The 21,117-nt window shown below is 42.1% G+C and overlaps 2 protein-coding genes across 2 annotated transcripts; one reads left to right on the top strand and one right to left on the bottom strand.

Moving 5' to 3' along the window:
* The first annotated feature begins 1,714 nt into the window (after positions 1–1,714).
* LOC144253684 (olfactory receptor 7A17-like) lies at positions 1,715–2,641 on the top strand. Its single transcript, XM_077796361.1, has one exon. The coding sequence runs from the start codon at positions 1,715–1,717 to the stop codon at positions 2,639–2,641; it is 927 nt and encodes a 308-aa protein (XP_077652487.1).
* A 10,553-nt stretch (positions 2,642–13,194) lies between these two features.
* LOC144253834 (olfactory receptor 7A17-like) lies at positions 13,195–14,163 on the bottom strand. The gene has a single exon (XM_077796498.1). The coding sequence runs from the start codon at positions 14,161–14,163 to the stop codon at positions 13,195–13,197; it is 969 nt and encodes a 322-aa protein (XP_077652624.1).
* Positions 14,164–21,117: the final 6,954 nt, after the last annotated feature.

The following is a 21,117-nucleotide window of genomic DNA, read 5'->3' as shown; positions in this document are numbered from 1 at the left end:
GTATAGAGATTCATATACAGTGGGCAGACCTCAGAGCCAGGGCCCTTGCGCTCATGTATTCCAAACTGGAAATAATCTTTCTACATGCTGTTGAGTTCATTTTTCTTGTATTTTGTTGGGGATTTTTACATCTATGTTCATTAAGGATATAAGCTTTTAGTTTTCTTTTCTAGTACAGTTGGTGTCTTGCCTACATGTGACTATTATAACACAGGCATCTGAATCCTAAATAACTGAGAGATATTGAGAGGGATCCACAGGATGCCTTTTAAATCAAAATAATGCATGATTCCATGTGCATGATCTGTAAAGCTGCCAATCTCATGGATACATGGGACAGTGCGGTGTCTGGGAGGGCAGGAAGGAATGTGTGGGCTGATCTTAGAGGGTATCCAGTCAGTGTTATATAAGATCATTCATTTCCAGACACCTGCTGTGCAACACAGGGCCAGGCAGTAACAAATGACACTCTACACTTGAAGTCCTGCTATGAGGCTAGATCTCATGCTAATCGTTTTTACCACAGAAAACAATAAAAAAAAATTTGAAAAGGACACTCTGGTGATGGGTGTGCCTATAGCACTGATTGCATAAGAGGCACCAGGGCTCCGTGAGTCTGAACTCATCAGATTGTACATATTACATACACGCAGCTCTTCAGATATAACTACCCTTTAGTAAACGTTCTTAAAACAGAAGATAAGAACAACATGTGGATAAAGGACCCTCTGCATCTTGAAATCACAAACTTTCAGCAGTGTCAAGGAGGCCACCTCCTTCCTCCCTGTTCTCAAACTGGGTCCTTCCCCGATCTCCTCCTGTTTGTTCTGGTTGACAGCATCGCTTGGTTTTGAAAGAGCATCACCCACAGGACCTTTGCACTGCTCACTCCTCCAGACAGGCACACACCTCTGTATACAATCTCATCATTCCATCTTGAGATCTCTACTTAAATATCACCTTATTCACCTGTCTTGCCTGTGCCCCATAAATAATAGCACTTCCATCCACTCTTTTTACCTGTCAATGATTTCTTTATGACAATTATTACCATCTGACATGTTATAGGATCATTTCTTTCTTGAAATATTTTTAATGTTTGTATTAGTGCCTTACAGCTGTACATAACAATGAGGTTCATTTTGACATAATCACCCTTGCATGGAAAATAGTTTGTTCCATTTCAGTTCCTAGTCCCTTCTCCTTCCTTTTCACCTTGCTGGACCCTCGTCTATTTAGTGTTTTGTAAATTGCTACATTATAGAAATGTGGAATTCACCATATGTTTTTAATATTTTAACTGATAAAGTGCAACTCTATGTATTTAGGGGATGCCATGTGTGGTTTTAATACATGTAGACATTATATAAAGTTAAAATCTATCTGCTCAAATATGTATCATTTCTTTATGGTGAAAATTCTCAAAATCTTCCTTAAGCTCCTGATTTTTATTCATTTCCTTACATACTTGTATTTTTCTGCAAGAATATTTTATTTTAAAATCTTACTGCCTAGAAAGTGCAAGGATTATGGTTGTACCCAACTTATATCCCATACTTTCAAAAAAGTGTAGTTCATAAAACTGTAGGATCCATTGGTGAAAAGTGGACAGGGACTGGAATTCCTAATTAGAGATGGCATGGGGTATGCCTTAAAGGGAACCAGATAGAAAAATTAATGTTATTTTTCTCTTTCCCGGTGTCAATCAAAGCACATGGAAGCACAAAATGACACAAAAATTTCAGAATTTCTTCTTCTGGGAATTTCAGAGGAACCAGAACTGCAGCCCCTCATCTTTGGCCTTTTCTTCTCCATGTACCTGGTCACGGTCACAGGGAATCTGCTCATCATCCTGGCCACCATCTCAGACCCCCACCTGCACACGCCCATGTACTTCTTCCTCTCCAACCTGTCCTTTGTAGACATCTGCTTCACCTCCACCACAGTCCCAAAGATGCTGGTGAACATCCAGATGGAAAGTAAAGTCATTACCTATGCAGGCTGCATTATACAGATTTACTTTTTTGCATTATTTGTAGGGCTGGACAACTTCCTCCTGGCTGTGATGGCCTATGACCGGTTTGTGGCCATCTGCCATCCCCTGCACTACACTCTCATCATGAGCCCCAGGCTCTGTGGATTTCTGGTGCTGGCATCCTGGGTCACGAGTGCTCTCCATTCCTTATTGCACAGCTTAATGGTGTTGCGACTGTCCTTCGGCACAGGCTTGGAAATCCCCCACTTTTTCTGTGAACCTAATCAGGTGGTCCACCGAGCCTGCTCTGACACTTTCCTTAATGACCTGGTGATATATGTTGCAGCTGTGCTGCTGGCTGGTGGCCCCCTTGGTGGTATCCTTTACTCCTACTCCAAGATCGTGTCCTCCATCCGTGCAATCTCATCAGCTCAGGGCAAGTACAGAGCCTTCTCCACCTGTGCATCTCACCTCTCTGTGGTCTCCTTATTCTATTGCACACTCCTGGGCGTGTACCTTAGTTCTTCTATTGCCCAAAATGCACACTCAAGTGCCACAGCCTCTGTGATGTACACTGTGGTCACCCCCATGCTGAACCCCTTCATCTACAGTCTGAGGAACAAGGACATCAAGAGCGCTCTGAAAATACTCTTTGAGAAACTATAAAAGCTCCCATTATCCTGGACCTTCAGAACTACTGCTGATTGCAAGGTTTGAAGCCTCAGAGCAAGAAATTACAATATTTTGACCAGATTGTGAAATGAGACCTGTCTCCTATTTACTTTCTGGAATCTCTATTTCTTTGATTTAAACTTCTCCAAAAAAAATGTAAGGTATGTAAATCATCTTATGAGATTTCTGCTCTGACATCTACACAGCATTCACTGTTATTTGGTTGCACACTCCCTCAAATTTGTTTTCCATCATGGGTTGGGAAGATTGGGAAATCCCATTTATTTATGGGACAACATGAATTTCTGAAGAATAATTTCTTTTAAGGACATAGATCATCCCAAGATAACTTTGGTTTGACTGTGCCAAAATACTTTGCCATGTGCTGTGCTCCTCAGGTGGAAAAATCCCACACTTGATAGTGAAGTCATTTGCAAAGTTTTATCCTGGAGTAGAGGCCAGGATCAACAGTTTTATCTTGGGGGTCATCATTCCTTTGTGCCTCACTGTCCTTGGCTGCTCTTCCTAAGAATGTGAGTTTTTAACCAACTCATTTGTTTTGTAGCTGGCAGAAGCTTTTCTTCTCTTTATTGGGATTCTGTTTTCTTATGCAGCTTGGTGTCTGCTGTGTCTATCATTACCACAGGAAAAACCAGTTATGTAATCTCCATCTCCAAGAGAAGGCTGCAACAGAAAGTAAATGAGAAATAACAGGTTGATTTACCTCACTTCAGATTCAGAGAGGACCCTAAATGTGATGAGATAGACTTGTGCATTGCTTATTGTGTTGCTATGCAAATATGACTTTTCATACTGCAAACGTAATCACTGAAGAGTGGAAGAGTACTCTCCATGTGTAAGGGGTTTTTCTCACTGAATATCGGTGAGCAATACTTATTTTCCATTTCTACTTGAGATTTTCTAGTTTTTTGTAGAAAAAAAATGAATCCTTCTAAGTGTTCTAAGTGAGCTATCCACAACTTTCTGAATTTTTTTATAACTAAAGGGGTAGTAAATGAGCAATATCAATATCATCCATTATATATGACCTTCATACTCAAGAATCACTTCAATCATCATGACCAGAGCATAATATGCAAACAATCCTGGATTCTTGACCAGTGTTGTGATAGCAGGCCACAGCTCTCCTGCACAAACACGCATATACTTTTACTGAATCATGCTCAGAATAAGTCCTCCCATCTGGTCCCATTTGAATACAGCCATTACATGAAACTGTCAGTATTCAAGAATGTTTGTTATGCAACAATATCCAACCATCACAATAAACAAAGAAAACAGAACAGAGGGCATTTATAATAATCAGCTACTTCATTTTTTGGCTTTCAGTATAATCTTTAAAGACAACATTCTTTAACAGTTTATGCTAAAGGTCAGGTAACGACACAGTTACAGGTTGCAAGGATGAGCACTTGGACACCTGTGCTGGACTGTCATCTATCATATCTACCATCCACCAAGGAGCTCTTACCTAGGAAAGCTCTCTCTCATACACACACACACACACACACACACACACACAGAGAGAGAGAGAGAGAGAGAGAGAGAGAGAGAGAGATTCACTAACATGGTTCTCACCTTGCCTACTTGCTTGATGGAGGGCCCAAGAAACTTCTGTGAAGGGGAAAATACTTTCCAAATTATTTTCACAGGCCAGATGGTCTCTACAGTGACTCAGCACTGCCATGAGGGTGGCAGCTGTCATAGACAACACACAGATGAGCAGGTGTGACTGACTCCAAATAAAACTTTACTTATGGAGAGCAAAAGTTGGACTTGATTGCAAATCAAAACCACAGTGAGATGCACTTCATACCTCTTCAAATGAACATAGGAAAACTAATCAATGTGATTTCACTGACAGGTGGAATCTGAAAAAGCAGATCTCATGGAAGCTGAAAGTGATTAGCAAGGTCTGGACAGGAGAGGCAAGAGGGGTAAAGGGGAGAAGTTATTCAATGGATATGTTAGATGGCAGGAAGAATTCTGGTGTTCTGCTGTATACTAGGGTGATGAAAATTAATAATATATGTATTTTTAAGAAGCTAGAATAAAAGACTTTGATCTCATCACAAAGAAATGATACATATTGCAGGTGAAATATGCTAATTATCTTCATTAATCATTACACAAAGTCCACATTTATCCAATATCATATTGTATACCCCAAAATATATACAATAATGAGTCAATAACAATAAAATTAAAAATTTTAAAGTAATAATTTTTTTTAAAAGGAAAATAGCAATATTGGTGAACTAATAATTTGGAATCCTCATCCATTACTCCTGGAAATGTAAATGTTACAGCTACTGCAGAAAAGAGTTTGGCAACTTCTCAGGTTAGACATAGAAGTGTCGTATGACCTAGCAATTCCACCTTGTGTGTATACACACAATAGAAGGGAAAACAGGGTCTCAAAAGAGACTTGATCACCAAGGTCCATAGCAACAGTACTCACAGTAGCAAAAAGGTGAGAAAAAAAGGTGTCCATCAACAGACTCCTGCATAAGCACAACACTGTGTACTCAGGACAGAAGGTCAGTCAGCCAGGAGCAGAAAGGACTTTCTGATACATGCCACAGCCTTGGTGGATTTGGAGGCATCTAAGATCACCTGGGGAGTGTGTTGCTGTCATCTGCAGAAAACAAACCACCCTCCAAGTCAGAGTGTTTTCTTGTGGGCAAAACCTGGGCCCCTTCACTGCTGACCTCAAGGTTTGTGGCTCTGACCCAGCTGTGTTTGCTCCAGGTGCATCATCATTCTGGGAGGGTGGCTGAGGAAAAGGCCCCCACATGAGAGGAGCCCACCCTTCTAACACAGAGGAAGAGAAGGACGTGGCGGAATCTCCCAGGCCTCTTACAGCTTCATCCCATAGAGCAGGTCATGTCTGCCCACATCCTATCACCTGATGCAGGTCACTTTAGCATTAGGCTTCTCCAGAGGATGTGGACAGGTGACAGATGGAAACACAAGTTCAGATATGCCATGGACTCCCGTGATCACAGAGGCTGAGTGTTTCCACAATGGTGTCTCCAGCTGGAGAGTCAGAGAAGCCAATCATGTGACTCAGTCCAAGAAGCCAGAGGCCTCAGAGCCAGGGAGGTCAATGGTGCAGCAGCCAGACCAGGAGGAGAGACGCCAGGACCCAGAGAGCTGCTGGGGCCAGTGCTAGAGTCCAGAGGTCCAGAAACTGGAGTCGGATGTCTAGCAGCAGCAGCAGGAGAGAACACACCTGCTCCAGAGGGAAGAACCAGCAGGGAGCTTCCCCTTGTTCTGTCTTCCTGTTCAGTGCAGGGACAGACATCTGGATGGAGTTGCTCATGAGGAGGGAGAGTCAGCACTCTGTCCAGTGACTCAATGACAATCATCTCTGGAAACACTCTCCTAGTGCAGAGACAGAGAAATAAAACTTCCGGTTCTCCTAGCATCCCTTGGTGCACTCAAAGAGATACCCAAAATTATCCACCACTTGACCATGTCCAAAGTCCCACAAGAGGGATGTGCATTCATATTGGGCAAGACAGGGCCAAGAACCAAAGAAGTGGGTAGGGTTGGTCAGTCTCCTGCAGAAAATGGAGTAATATCTAGTCATAAATACAATTTTTCCATGGGGCGGAATCAGAGAGGGAAACATTTTATATTTCCAGTGGCATCAAAAGATTATGGATTATATTCTATGGATTTGAATGAGGAAGGTCAAGAAGCAAGGGAGAAATAATTTGATGCACCAAGAAACCAGGTTTATAGATTTTTCCAAGAGTGAAACATAGTAAAACTGCTTAAAGCTGGTGCGGTGGTGCATGCCTAGCAGCTCTGGAGGCTGAGACAGGAGGGTTGCAAGTTCAAAGCCAGCCTCATCAATCAAGAGTTCAAAGCCAGCTAAGTAACTCAGTAAGACCCTGTCTCTAAATAAAATATAAAATAGAGCTGGGAATGTGGCTCGGTGCTCAAGTGCCCCTGAGTTCAATCCCCAATAAAATAAATAAGTAAATAAATAAATAAGTCTGAAAACCCTTACTGTGCCTACAGGGAGCCATCATGAGTGGGCCAGGGATGGCACCTATGCGTCCAACACTGCACAGGAAGATGGACTCAGGACCTAAGCTGCCTGCCTGGGTCCTGGGAGGACATCCCCTCCACCACCCCTCCATGTATCCCAGGAGCAGCTCAATGCTGGACTCACTTCCTGTTCCAGGAAACCCTTATGATGTCACAGTGACCTGAGCCAATGAGGAGCAAGGTAATGGTCACAATGGCAGCTCTCTGTGGAGTATCTGCTGTGGGCAGGTCACTTCCCATGAGCATATGGTTTAGTTCACACAGAAACTCTATGAAGAAAGGGGCATTTTATAACTTTATATATGAGGAGCCAAGGTCAGTATGTTTGATTTCCTATCCTATCATGAAGGAAGTATAGAAGTAGCAAGAAGCATCAACATGTTTTGGCAAAATCTGAGCTACTGAGTCCACATCTGACCACATAAAATTGGAACAGAGCTGATGGAGGTGTTCATGGTACAGAAATCCTCAAAATGCCTAAACCTAATTCTTATTCCACATCATACCATCCATGATCCCAAGTGCGGTGCACAGACTAGGATAGGCTACATCAACATTGTTATTAAAAAATTCAGAGTCTCTGGGTGACCCTAGACCTTCCAAATCACAAATCATCTCGTATCCTCAACCTCTCCCTTGTGGACTTTTGTGCTAGATAATATCTTGTGATGTGGTGTCCTGTCTCAAACAGGGTGTGGAGCAGCATCCCTTGCTTCAGCATGCTAGGTTCAGTACCAACTCCCAAGCTATTACAATCCAAAGTTTCTCCAGACATTATCAAGTGTCTCCTGAAGGCATAATTACCCCTGGTGGAGCTCACTGACCTGGAGCAGAACTGGGAACATCTTGAAGGAGTTCCCACCAAAGCTCAACTCAGGGCAGATGGATCAGCATTTTGAGCCACATTTCCACAAAGGTAAAATGAGCCCCCAATAGTAATGAGTTATCATGGACACCTGTAAAAATTAAATGAGACTATAGTAGATTCCACCTTCAGTCCATGGTGCCTTAAAACATCAAGTGTACCTCTTAGTCATATCAAATGTTTCATAAAGGAAAGAGGAAATGACAATGCTTAATTTGTGATCCAAGCATGAACCTCCTAAGTGCTTTCTAGAAATGAAGCTAAGAGTTTTAGAAACTTCTCATGGTTTTATAATAAGTAAACACAAATCTCTCTCTTGATGAAAGGGAAAAGAAATTTTATGAAGACATCAGAAAATCAGGAGCTGTGTTCCCTCATAAGCCAGGGCTTTGGAGTTCCAAGTAATCCAGCAAAGTCAGGTATCTTGGACTTTGGGGGAAATTGTTAACTAAGGATTGGGCAAAACTGCTGAGGAGGTTAGACTTCTGGGGGGGCAGGAGACTTCATGGAGAAGGAGCAATAATGACTGGATCCCCCTGATTTCTAACCTTCTCTCATGAAAACAGAGAACAGGCAGGACAATTATCCTTTCTGCCCTGACCCAATATCCCAGAGGGACATCAGGTGCACAGGGGTTGCAGAAACAAGAGGAGATGTAGCTAATGAGTGGAGAGAGGGAACTATAAATTCACTGTTTTTGCTGTTGACTGTTTCCTCCATGCAGGACTAATTGACAATGGGGGAAGTTTAAAGTTTAGGGCCCAGCACTCAGTATCCAAAGTTAGGAAAAAGGAAGAAGTTCTGTCAATCTCCAGAACAGCAGAGTGGTTCCAGTTCACAGGAACTCATTATATATTTTATGAATAAATAGAAAAGTTATTTAAGTCTTCAAACAACCAGCAATGATGAGAAGGAACTGTTAATTTCCTCATGAGATCAGTACCTATGTTTTACATGTATTGAACTATTCCACGGTAACCAACAACTACGTAAAATTATTACATGTTATTCAAAAATTATAAAAATTGCTCAAGGCAATAGATATACTAACTATCCTAATTTGACAAATACACCATATATAATATATGTATATATTACACACACCTATATATAATTATCATATCTTACCTCATAAATTGGTACAATGATCATATTTTTTAAATAAAACATTTTTTAAAAAAATTTAACATCAGAAACATTGTTACAAAATAAAAAGCAAATGAAAAACTGGGGTAAATATGTAATGTGTGGTATGTTTTGGAAATCTTCCTCATCATAGCAACCATTTTCTATCTATATGTAGTTGAGAACATGATATAAGCCTCACATATGCAAAATAAACTTTACTTTAAAAAATAAAATTAAATCCAAACTATCAAACAGGTAGACACATATTGTTTCAAACCAATTATAACAAAAGACAACAAAAATGACCCCAGTGTGTGAACCACAGATTTAGAAGAACAAATGTGAGTGACTCATAAACATGAAAATGTGCTCCAGCTCATGAACGTACAAAGAAAATCACATTGAAATGTCAAGGCCAGCTGTGGAAACCTTACCTTGGTGTCTGCTATATTCCTAAGACTGCAGCACCCAGAGACAGAGCCCTTCTTTTGAAGACAGAATCTCAGAAGCAGGAGTTTGTATCAGAAGCGTCTACTTCCACTGAGCTTTACCACAATCATAGAGATTCTCTAGAGCTGACCTAACTTCAGGCCTGAGAGCGGGTTTACCCAGCGGTGGGCAGGAGCCTCTTCATCCTATCTGTGACTTCGAGCTTGTTGGCAAGTTATCAGAATCTTCTGCTTCCTCATAAAGGAGTGACTAGGAACTTTCGGAGACCATGAGTATAAGATGGTTCAGCAGTGCTAGCAAATACTGAGTTTAAAATATTTAATGGCATGTAATGATTGCATATGCTAATGTGTGCCATGTCAGCCCAGGCAGAGAGCATGCACTGATCAAATCAGGGTAATGAGCATTGCCATTCCACATCATTTCTTTATGCTTGTAGTCCTTGAACGACTCCCAGCTGGATCCTCATGATTTATAAAATAAAACCCTATCTCATCTATCTCCCTGGATTGTGCTTCCCGTTATCCAATCTACCATCTTCCCTGCCAACATTCCCAACCTCTAGGTATCTCTATTATAATTCAACACAGCTGTAGCTTAGATTCCATGGGGAAGAAAATACTTACGGAATTTCTGTGTGATTTCAAGGGACATCATACCCAAATCCTTCCATTTTTCTGCAAATACAGAATTCCATTTTTCCTCATGACTAGTATCCCACTGTGTCTGTGTACACCATGTTTTTCTTATCCCTCCATCCACCATTGGAATCAAGGCTGGTTCCACAATGAACAAGGGGAAGTGTCCTGATAAAATGGTGGAACCATTGTCTCTTCTCTGTTTTGATTTCATTTTCTCCATGTCGCTGTTACCTTCAAGGATGAGTGTCACTGAGTCTGGATTATTTTTCTATTTCAAAGTCTCTTCTTCAATCATTTATATTTTTCCAATTGAGACTCTATATTCAACCACCCCTGTCTGAATTGACACTCCATTCAACGAAAATTCACCCAGCTTTTCAGGCCATAACTTTATGAACATTTAATAGTACAAGAAAGACCCCAAAGGAAGTCCGGAGAAAAGAGTTGCTTTAAATTTTGTATAAGCAGAAATAGTCAAGGAGTGGATGGAGGAGGCCAGGCTCTCTGGCCCTCAGGGTCATTCACATTTCTCTCATGGCTATTGCAATGGCCCTTCACCGAGAAACTTCCTGAGGAGTGTCTCCAGGGCAACTTTCACACCCCTGACCCTCAGACTGTAGATGAAGGGACTCATCATGGGGGTGACCATGGTGCACATCACAGAGGCCTTCAGACTTGGCATGGAGGAGAGAGTGGCTGCAGAACTGAGATAGACTTCAAGGCCACTGCTACAATTTGAGCCTATGGGTCCCCCAAGGCCTCAGTGTGAAAGGTGAGTCTCCCAAGTTGGTGCTGTGAGATGTGGGTCCAAGTGTTCAGTCCCAGGTAATTAGGGGTGTGCCTTGAAAGGGAACAGGGGACCCCTGTCACTTCCTTTTCTGTTTTCACTCCTGCCCACAAGGTGAGCCATTTTGCTCTTCCAAATGCTCCCTGCCCTTAACGGTGTGACCTTTGTCACAGGTGCAAAACCATGGGGCCAACCCATCAGGGACAGGAACCCCTAAAACTATGAGCCCCAATAAACCCTTATCTTTATAAATGAATTTCCTCAGGCATTTGGTTAATGGAAAGTGAACTCATTCTGCCAGTGCCAAAGCACAAGGAGACCACCAAGAGGTGAGACCCACAAGGGAAAAGGCTTTGGTCTCTCCCCTGGAAGATGAGATTCTCAGGGTGGAGGTGAAAATCTCAAATAAGAGAGTCTCAGTAAGAGTCAAAATACATCGTGTGACTAAAACTAAGCACATTGATGTTACTGGTGAGGTTGTCTGAACTGGGAAGCTTGACTTTGGGAGGATCACAAAACTGTGGGATTTCCAAAGTTGTGTGGAAGTTAGAATGTGTTCACTGATGTAAAAGCCGTATTTCTAGGTTATGTTTCCATCTGTGCTGCCATCTCTCTTAACCTGGCGACAGAAGACGGGGCAATAACCATGGAAGGCTGGATCTCAGCGCTCCTTACTGTCCCAGGTCTGTTGATTCCATTAGCTAACTTTTTGCATTGACCTGGAAAACAAGCTTCTCGAGGTCTGCTGCACACCTCCACGGTCCCAGCCCGTCTAGAATGACGCAGAGACATTCACACCATGGGCTGGATGCAGCCTCTTTGGTTTGATTGTTTTCATTAGCAGAATGTTCATAAGGGTCCCTGGAAGTGCAGGAGGGCTAGAGACAGCATGCAACCATACGGAGGAGGAAAAAGAAGTCATGATCCCAAGGGGAAAAGGAAAAGGTGGACTTTCAGACTCCTGACAATCAGCTATATCAGATATCTACCACTTCTTTCCTGTAGAACCTTTAAACATTCCGAGATTAGTTGTTGATTAACACTCGGCAGTGGGAAAGGATGCAGAGATCCATGGGCCCTCCGCTCAGTCTCCACAGTGGTAACGTCGAGATCAACCATGGATCGCACCTCAGCCAGGATGTTAACACTGACTATGAGGAAATCAAGTCAGCTGCCCAACGGGATACCTGCGTGCCTGTGTTTCTCCTGACTCACTTCACAGTAGCTAAGGCCTGGAATCAGCCTAAGTGCCTATCACCTCCCTGATAAAGAAAATGGGGCAAACATACACAATGCAGTACTATTTGGCCACAAAAACAGTGAAATCTTGCCGGATGTGATAGGGCATGCCTCTAATCTCAGCAGCTCAGGGGCTGAGGCGGAAGGATCGCGAGTTCAAGGCCAGCCTCAGCAACTTAGCAAGGCTCTAAGCCACTCTATGAGACCCTGTCTTTAAATAAAATACAAAAAAAAGGCTGGGGGTGTCTGGCTCCATGGTTAAATGTCCCTGAGTTCAGTCCCTAATACCAAAAAACAAAAAATTAAAACTGAAATCCTTTCATTTCTAGCAACGTGCATGGAACAGTGAGCAGGTGAAATAAACCTAACAGAGAAAGACACATGCTGCATGTTCCCCAGAATAGGCTGAAGTCCAAAATAAACAGTCTACTTGAAACTAGAATAGCTACTGCTGAATGTTTGGAAGGGAGTGGGCAGAGGGCGGGTAACAGAGGCTGTATTCAAATAATGACACTGTGTGCATACGCAGTAACATGGGCACCCCAAACTGCTAGTCAGACACAAAAAGATCAAATCATTCCATCAACTCAGGGATACTGCATTCCCTCTGCAGCCACATCCACCTCCTTCCCTCCCCGGTGCCTGACCCCCAGGACCTCTCATCCATTCACATTTCTATCTCACTGTCCTGGAGAAATGCTGTCTAGAATATGAAATTACCTACTGAGAAAATGCTGGAGCCAGTGCCCTGGGGTCTGATTTTCCTGACTGCAGCAGGCACTGTGGACACCGAGCTGAGCAGAGGCAGGTCCTGATCATGAGCACACAGCCCATGGCTAGCTAGGAACAGGCTGGGTGTGAAGCCACATTGTCAGGACGAGTGTGGAGGGAGCCACACAGGAAGGAGACACAGAGAGATGAGAAGGTGTCACCACACTTTATTCAACTGTGCATTACGCACATAGCCTGGGTTGTCAAATGTGGGATTTTTCCCTTGGGAGTAAAACATATGTTCATTTTTAGTCCAATATTAGTAAAATCATTTGGTATAATTTATGTCACTTGAAATGAAATTATTCTTAAAAATTTGTCCTTTGGGCTAAATAAGAATTTCTAAGTATTTCTGATACAAAGATGAAAATTATTTTGGGAAAGTTAGAAAGCAGCACAATGGAGAGGAGAGGACTGGGTGTCAGAGAGTGGAGAGTACAATAAAGGGACACATGGAATGGAATTGCATGCAGAAGTTGAAATCAGGAAACAGAAACTTCAGGGATAAAATAGAAGGACCAAGTTCTGCTTCTACCTTCTGGTAAGACGCCAGTTTCTAGCTCTGAGGCTCTGAGCCCTGCAATCACGGGCACTTCTTCAGTCTCAGCACAACTGTTGCTTTCACAGTTTCTCTCTCACAGAGTCTTCTCAGAGCGCTCTTGATGTCCTTGTTCCTCAGACTGTAGATGAAGGGGTTCAGCATGGGCGTGACCACACTGTACATCACTGAGGCAGTTGCAGTGGAGTGTGAGTTTTGGGCCACAGCAGAACTGAGGTACACACCCAGGCTTGTACAATAAAATAAGGAGACCACGGAGAGGTGAGATGCACAGGTGGAGAAGGCTTTGTACTTGCCCTGAGCTGAAGAGATTGCACGGAGGGAGGAGAATATCTTGCAGTAAGAGTAAAGGATGCCAGTGAGGGGGCCACCAGCCAGCAAGACAGCAGCAAAATATATCACCACCTCATTGAGAAAGGTGTCAGAGCAGGCAAGATGGACCAGGTGATTAAGTTCACAGAAAAAGTGGGAGATTTCCAAATCTGTGCAGAAGGACAGTCTCAACATCATTAAACCTTGTAACAAGGAATGAAGAGCACTCATGATCCAAGACACCAGAACCAGCAATCCACATCGCCGGGAGTTCATGATGACCATGTAGTGCAGGGGGTAGCAGATGGCCACATACCGGTCATAGGCCATCACAGTCAGAAGATAGATGTCCAGTCCTGCAAAGAGTATGGAAAATTGCATCTGGGTGATGCAACCTGCATAGGTAATAACCTTGCTCTGTGCCTGGATGTTCACTAGCATCTTTGGGACAGTGTTGGAAGTGAAGCAGATGTCCACAAAGGACAGGTTGGAGAGGAAGAAGTACATGGGCGTGTGCAGGTGGGAGTCTGAGATGGTGGCCAGGATGATGATCAGGTTCCCTGTGACTGTGACCAGGTACATGGACAGGAAAAGGCCAAAGATGAGGGGCTGCAGTTCTGGGTCCTCTGAAAATCCCAGAAGAAGAAATTCTGTAATTTGCGTGTCATTTTCTGGACCCATTTAGTTGATGTAACTAAAAAAAAAAAGGATGAGGAAGGAACATGATATGATTATGCAATAGTACCCTGACATGCAGGCTATCGTTTATGTTCTACAGTCAACATGCAAATTTCTGTTTTTCATGTATGAATCTGCTCCCCTCCAGGGATCCCCTTGCCACTATGATTGAGAATTCCTATATCACTTTTAGCTTTTCCCCAGGAGTTTATTCAAAATCTTGAATTTTTTTCATGCATTGGAGGAATGCAATTTAGTTTTGATCATATTCCAGGAACTTTCTAGGTGATGAAAGAGCACAGCCAATAAATAAAGAAATGATTTAAAAAAAAAATTAAATGTTCCTAAGTCTGATGAGGGAGAAATAGCACAAGCCAATATATGAGGTAGAGAACTAATCATGTGGCATGCCAGAGGGTAACATAAATTGGAAGGGAAAATAAACGTAGCTGTGAGGAAGAAAGCAGAGAGGGAGTGCTCAGGCAAGACAAGCAGATAGGTGACACTTGCGAAGAGACCCCCAGGAAGAGGGGGAGGAAGCCACAAAATACCTGTAGAAGTGTGCTCCAGTGCAAAGGACCCGAGGAGGGTCAGACAGTCAGAGTCAACAAGGAGCCCATGTGACAAGCAGGATGAGCAAGAGAGAGGGACCCGAGCAGGTGTCAGAAGAACAGAGTGGCCTCGGTGCTGCTCAAGATGCAGGGAGACTGTCCAGACGTTGTTGTGTTCAACAACAATTTTAAGTTGTCTGCCAAGGCAGGTGGGAAGGCACCCTGGTTTTGATCTGGCCTCTGCACTTTGAGTTACCTCTTAGAATGTATTGAGTCCAGGTCCCCTTTCTGTTAATTCTCCTCTAACCCCTAAAGACACACACACACACACACACACACACACACACACACACACACACACTCCACATAAAGCTAAGCCATATGCTGGGTCTCCTGGGGCCAGGGCCGTGTTAATGCCATTCTCACCTCCAGCCACTCTGTTAGAAAGGAATGGACACCAGGAAAGCTGTCGATGCCAAATTATCTTTCTTCAAATACATGCACTAGTGGTACCCAGAAATTCCAGTTTGTGAATATTTCATACACATGAAAACCTGGAGTTCCCTTTCAGTGTGGCCATTTTGAACCCCTGGGCATAAAGTGATACAAAACATCAGGCAGACAGAGCAAGGCTCAGCGGTAGAGCACTTGCCTGGTGTGAAGGAGTCCCTGGGCTCATTCCCCAGGGCTGCAAAAGAAAAAAGAAAAGGAGAGAAAGAGAAAGGAAGGGATATAAAAACCTGCTGAAAAAACTGTGAAGTGGCTCTGAGCAGGAAGTAGGCTTGTAACCTCTGTGGTCCCCCAGAGGTGATGGGGAGAAAATGACTCCCTGTTCCTGACATTTCAAGTCCTGCCTGCCTTCTTGAATAAAGAAATAAAGAAAGTTTAAAAAGCAAAAGATCAACAAGTGTCTCAAAAGGCAAGTGTTATCACATATTTTTGGCACCATGACACCTGTACAATAAGCAGACATACAAAAACCAAGGGGAAAGGGAAGAAAGAAAGAATAAAAATAATATACAAAGGACAAGAAATTTTGCACATACTGATATGAAGTTTTCCTGGGCCATTCAATATCGATTTCATTTCATATGGTGTGGTGCATGCCTGTAATCCCACCTCTGGGTGAGGCTGGATTGGCTCTCAGATGACCTTAGGTACACATTATCGCCTTCCAGCTTCTCTGATGCTTTCTGTAGCTTTTCCTAGGCTCTCCAACTCACCTGGGTGGGTTCCAAATGGAAGGTCTCCTCATGGAACCAAATTCCTTCCTGGATGTTTGATGAGAGAGACAGAAGCTGTTTCAAGACAAGATATCAGGGAGGGGGCAAGCAGGGGGCAAGAGGACCAAGAATGCAAAAGCCAGCTTCAGCAAAAGGAAGGCACTAAGCAACCCAGTAAGACCTAGACTCTAAATAAAATACAAAATAGAAAATAGGGCTGGAAATGTGGCTCAGTGGTCAGGTGTCCCTTAGTTCAATCCCCAATACTAAAAAAAAGTGTCATAAATAGATAAAATTACCTTAAGTAAGGCAAGAAACTCAGAAGTGATAGATTGTTCACTAAATAAAAAGTAAAAATTTTTATTGCCAGATACACCCCTCCAAAACTCAAAGGAGAAACATCAAGTTAGAAAAATCCATTGAAATTCTGGTAACTGTAGAAAATGGACATTTGATAACAATAAGCTCGTCAAAATTCTGCTCCACCTCAGAAATAATAAGTGCCCATCCTTCACTCTGTGTCCCTCCTCAGCCAATGCATCTTATTGTTTTCCGCCTAATTAATTGCAAATGTCCTAGGATACATGCTCTACTTACACTGAAACCACTCTGAGCCTCCAAGCCCTCTTCTGATGGGGCTGCCTTTGCCCTCACCCCATGGTCATCAAGGACCTGCCTGGCATTGCTGAGCTCTCTGTTCACTCCTTTTTTTTTGCACAATAAATAAACACATCAATGAATTAATCAAATAATTCTGCAAACAACCTCAGCAACCTCTCAGCTCTGGGCAAGAGCATTTTCCCAGATTGGCTCTCAGGTGACCTTAGGTACTCCTTCTTGGCTTCCAGACTCTCTGATGCCTTCCTGCAGCACCTGCTGGGCTCTCAGACTCACTTGGGTGGGTTCTGCATGGAAGGTCTCCTCATGGATCCTGATTCCTCCCTGGATGTTTGGTGAGAGAGACAGAAGCTGTTTCAAGACATGATATCAGGAAGGGGTCAAGCAGAAGTCCCCAGCCAGATGCAGGACTCCAGAGGAAACAGCCACATCTCCTCCAATCCAAGGCTGCACAGGTTGGGGAATGAGGGCAGGGGAGATATTTAACAGCCAGGCTTTCTGCTCATTAGGCACATTTCCAACCCAAACACATCATTTCCCTGTAGGACGTTGCTATGCACCAAAGGAAATTTTTCTTACAAATTCTGTCTTCCCAATATATACAGGGTACATGTCATGAGAATAGTCTTTATTTCTCTTTCTCATGAAATCTTCTGCCTTCCAGAGATCTAGGCTCCTTTCACCTTATCCAAGACCACACCTAAAGTTTTCTCTGAAGTCTAAAGGGACAAGCCTGCCCTGTCTCATGGGTCCCTGAAGCCTGACTTCTGTTTGTGACACAGCCCCTGATATCTCCAGAAAATTTACTATTTCTTTTTTTTTCTTTTTTATTGTTGGTCGTTCAAAACATTACATCTTTCTTGATATATCATATTTCACAATTTGATTCAAAAGGGTTATGAACTTCCATTTTTACCCTGTATACAGATTGCTGAATCACATCAGTTACATCAGTTACATTTCCATTGATTTACACATTGCCATTCTAGTGTCTGATGAATTCTGCTCTCTATCCTATCCTCTATTATCCCCCCTCCCCTCCTCTCCCCTCCGCTCTTAAATTTACTATTTCTGTCTTCAACAAGGGGGTGATCTCTTGATGAAAAGCCAGACTACTATAATAGTTGGCATCATAAAACTCTAAAACAATTGAAATTGTCATGTTTATAATCTGAGTTAAGAGCTGTCACGTAAACCATGTATATATAGGACACTTGATAATTAAAAAACATATACTTAGATCTTTCTATGCACACTGCCTTGTGATTTACAACTTATAAGAATATCCTTTTATCAATTTTTAAATAAAAGTTCATTCCTGAATTGAACATTACTCTCCTATGTTCCTATATGAATACACAACCAGTGTAACATGAATGGGAAGTTATACTCCCTGTATGTATGTCAAAGTACATTCTATTGTCATATATAATTAAAAAGAACAAATAAAAAATAAAAGAGTAGTATTAGAATTTTAACAGAGGTGCCAGCAACACATCTGTGATCCCAGAGACTAGCCAGGCTGAGGAAGAAGAATTGTTGATTCAAGGGCAACCTGAAGAACTTACTGATGCTCTCAGCAACTTAGACTCTGTCTTCAAATTTAAAAATAAAATGGAATGGGATTTAACTCATGAAAGGTGCTCCTGTATTCAATTCCCAGTACCAAAAGAAAAATTTAAAAATTAACTATTTAAATGAATAAAATTTTTAAAAAAGAAAGTAGGGATTGGTTTTAAGTGTATAGATTACTTTGTCTAGTATGGGCATGTTAATAATGTCAATTATTCCAATCTACAAAAACCAAGTCTCCTTCCATTTATCTGCAAATTCTCTAATTTCCTTTACCAATCTTCAATAATTTTCACTGCATAGTTAACTTGGTTAATTTATAAGTATTTCATTTATTTGGGTTTTGTGGCAATATAAATGGAACTGTTTTTTTTTCTTTTTTAGCTAGTTGTATAGAAATGCCACTGGTTTTTGTATATTGATTTTGTATTCTGTGGCTTTGCAGAATTTATTATTTCTAACAGTTTAAGACATCTTTAGGGTTTTCTATGTATGTGATCATATTGTCTGCAAAATAGTAATATATTTAAATTTTCTTTCCAAAAGTTCATTCTTTGTGATCTGTTCTCATGACACATTCATACCTGGGGGGCTTTGAATGGTTAGGTGATCTGCCCAACTGGGCCCATAGAGAATTAGGAGCTCAACAAGTGAATTTTAGAGGAGACATAAATATTCAGTTCACTAATAGAATGGAAAGGCAACAAGGACAAGGACCAAGTGCCTGGAACATAATAGATGATCAATAAATATTTGGGCTCCACACACAGAAAATGAGAAATGTTTAAAGAGATGGGATACTAATCACCCGGGTTTGATCATTGTACATGATATACACATCTTGTATTATCACAGTACCTATAAATGTGTACAAAATAAGTTAACTAAATATAATCTTCAAAACATGTCATATGCAAAGGGGAATTTGATTTCTCCTTTTCCAGTTTGGATTCCCTTATTATTTCTTTGGTCTGCCTGCTTTTGCTCTGACTTCCAGTATTATGGTGAATAGGAATCAGTGGGCCCATTTTCTTAATCCAGATGTTAGAGAAAAGTTTCCATTCTTCCCCATTCAGTATGGTGTTATCTGTAGGTTTGTCATTGTAGTCTTTATTGTTGAGAAGTGTTCCTTCTTTACTGAAATTGTTGCACTTTACTGTAAAAGATGTGTTGGATTTTATGTTATTTCTGAATCTATCAATCTGACCTGACAGTTTTTGCCCTTCCTTCTGTTGGCAGGAGATTCTACATTTATTGATTTGATATGTTGAACCATCCTTGCCTTCCTGTGATAGGTTTCCCTGGAACATGCTCTAGAATCTTTTTGATGTACTGGTGGGCTTGGTTTGCTGGCATTTTTATTGAGGACTTTTGCATTTATCTTCATCATGGATATCACCCTGTCGTTTTCTGGGTCCTTTTATGGTCTTGACATGGGGGTAATGTTGACCTTATAGACTGGGGTTGGGTCTTTGATTTATTTTGGAAAGGTTTAAGAAGGCTTGCTACTAGCTCTTCAAATGTTTGGGAGAATTCAGAAGTGACATATGAATCTTCTCGGAGGGGAAATGTATTACAACTGACTCATTCTCCTCACTTCTTATCAGGCCATTCAGATTTTCTTCTATTTCAGATTTTCTATTTCTTCCTGTTTCAATCTTGCTGACATCTGTTTCACCTTCATCATGGTCCCAACGATGCTAGTGCACATCCAGGTGCACAGAAGGGTCATTATCTAGGTGTTCCATATCACTGGAGTATTTTATTTTTGTTTTTGCTTTTTTTTTTCAGTTTTGGAACACCTGGACAACTTAGGTATTATTGTCATAGCCTATGAGCACTTGGTAGCCACCTGCCACTCCCTGCACCACCCTGTCCTCATGAGCCCCAGGTGCTGTGCTTAACCTGCTCCTCAGTGTGCTGGGAGCCCTTCCTGAGAGTCTGACTGTGTGACAGCTTTTCTCCTGCACAGACGTGGACATCCTGCAATATTTCTCTGAACTGCTCAGGTGCTCATCTTTCCTGTTATGTGTCCTTCAACAATAACATTGTGACATGTGTCAAGGGCTTTTATCCTCTTGCTGGGATCCTTTTATCTAATGCACAAATGTGGCTTCTGTCCTGCGGATCTCAACAGCAGGAGGGGAGTATAAACCCCTTTCCACCTGTGGTGCTCATCTCTCAGTTGTCTCCCTGTTCTATAGAGCCTGCCTGGGGGTCTACCTCAGCTCCACATGGACACACGCCTCCTGGACAGGAGTGTTGGCCTCCATCCTGTACACCCTGGTCACTCCCATCATGAACTCCTTTATCTACAGCCTGTGGAACAGGGACATGAAGAGGGCCCTGGAAACACCTCTGTGCAGCCTTCTGACCTTAGGGTGACAGTGATACTGATGCTGTGCCTGTACAAGTGTGATCAAAGGTGATGATACGTGGTGCTTCATGGGGTGGACTCTGCCTTTCCTGGCTGGGCTCCAGTGCAGACACTTTGGTTACTGTGCTTATTGGCCTTTTCCAAATATTTTTTGAAGATGGTCTTCAAGTCTTTTGCCCATTTTGCATTTTTTTCCTCTTCAGTTTGTAGGAGGATGCAAATTCTTTACCAGGTATATGTGCATGTGTATATTTTGATCTTTAGTCAATTGCTTCCTTTTCCACTCCACTCATTGAATCATTAGAGGAGCAAACTTACACAATTTTGATAAAGTCCAATTTTTGTCATTTAAAAATATGTTTTCTGTCTTTATTGGTGCATTATAGTTATGCATAATATTGGGGTTCACTTGGACACAATCACATATGCATAGAATATAATCTGCTCCACTTCAGTCACCAGTACTCCATCTAGCACTCCTCCCTCTCCTGTTGCACTTCTCTGCTCTATTGGTCTTACTTCCATTTATTTATGTTATTTATAATTAGTGGTTTATAGATATACAGAAATTGAAATTCACTGTGGTATATTCATGTATATACATAGCATAGTTTAA

The sequence above is a fragment of the Urocitellus parryii genome, chromosome 3 (genome assembly GCF_045843805.1).
Source record: "Urocitellus parryii isolate mUroPar1 chromosome 3, mUroPar1.hap1, whole genome shotgun sequence".
Lineage (NCBI taxonomy): Eukaryota > Metazoa > Chordata > Mammalia > Rodentia > Sciuridae > Urocitellus > Urocitellus parryii.
The sequence above is the reverse complement of the archived record's forward strand: the minus strand, read 5'-3'. Positions and strand labels throughout refer to the sequence as shown.

Excerpts from the sequence above, each read along its gene's own strand:
- LOC144253834 (XM_077796498.1), bottom strand. The coding sequence starts at position 14,163 with ATGGGTCCAGAAAATGACACGCAAATTACAGAATTTCTTCTTCTGGGA.
- LOC144253684 (XM_077796361.1), top strand. The coding sequence starts at position 1,715 with ATGGAAGCACAAAATGACACAAAAATTTCAGAATTTCTTCTTCTGGGA.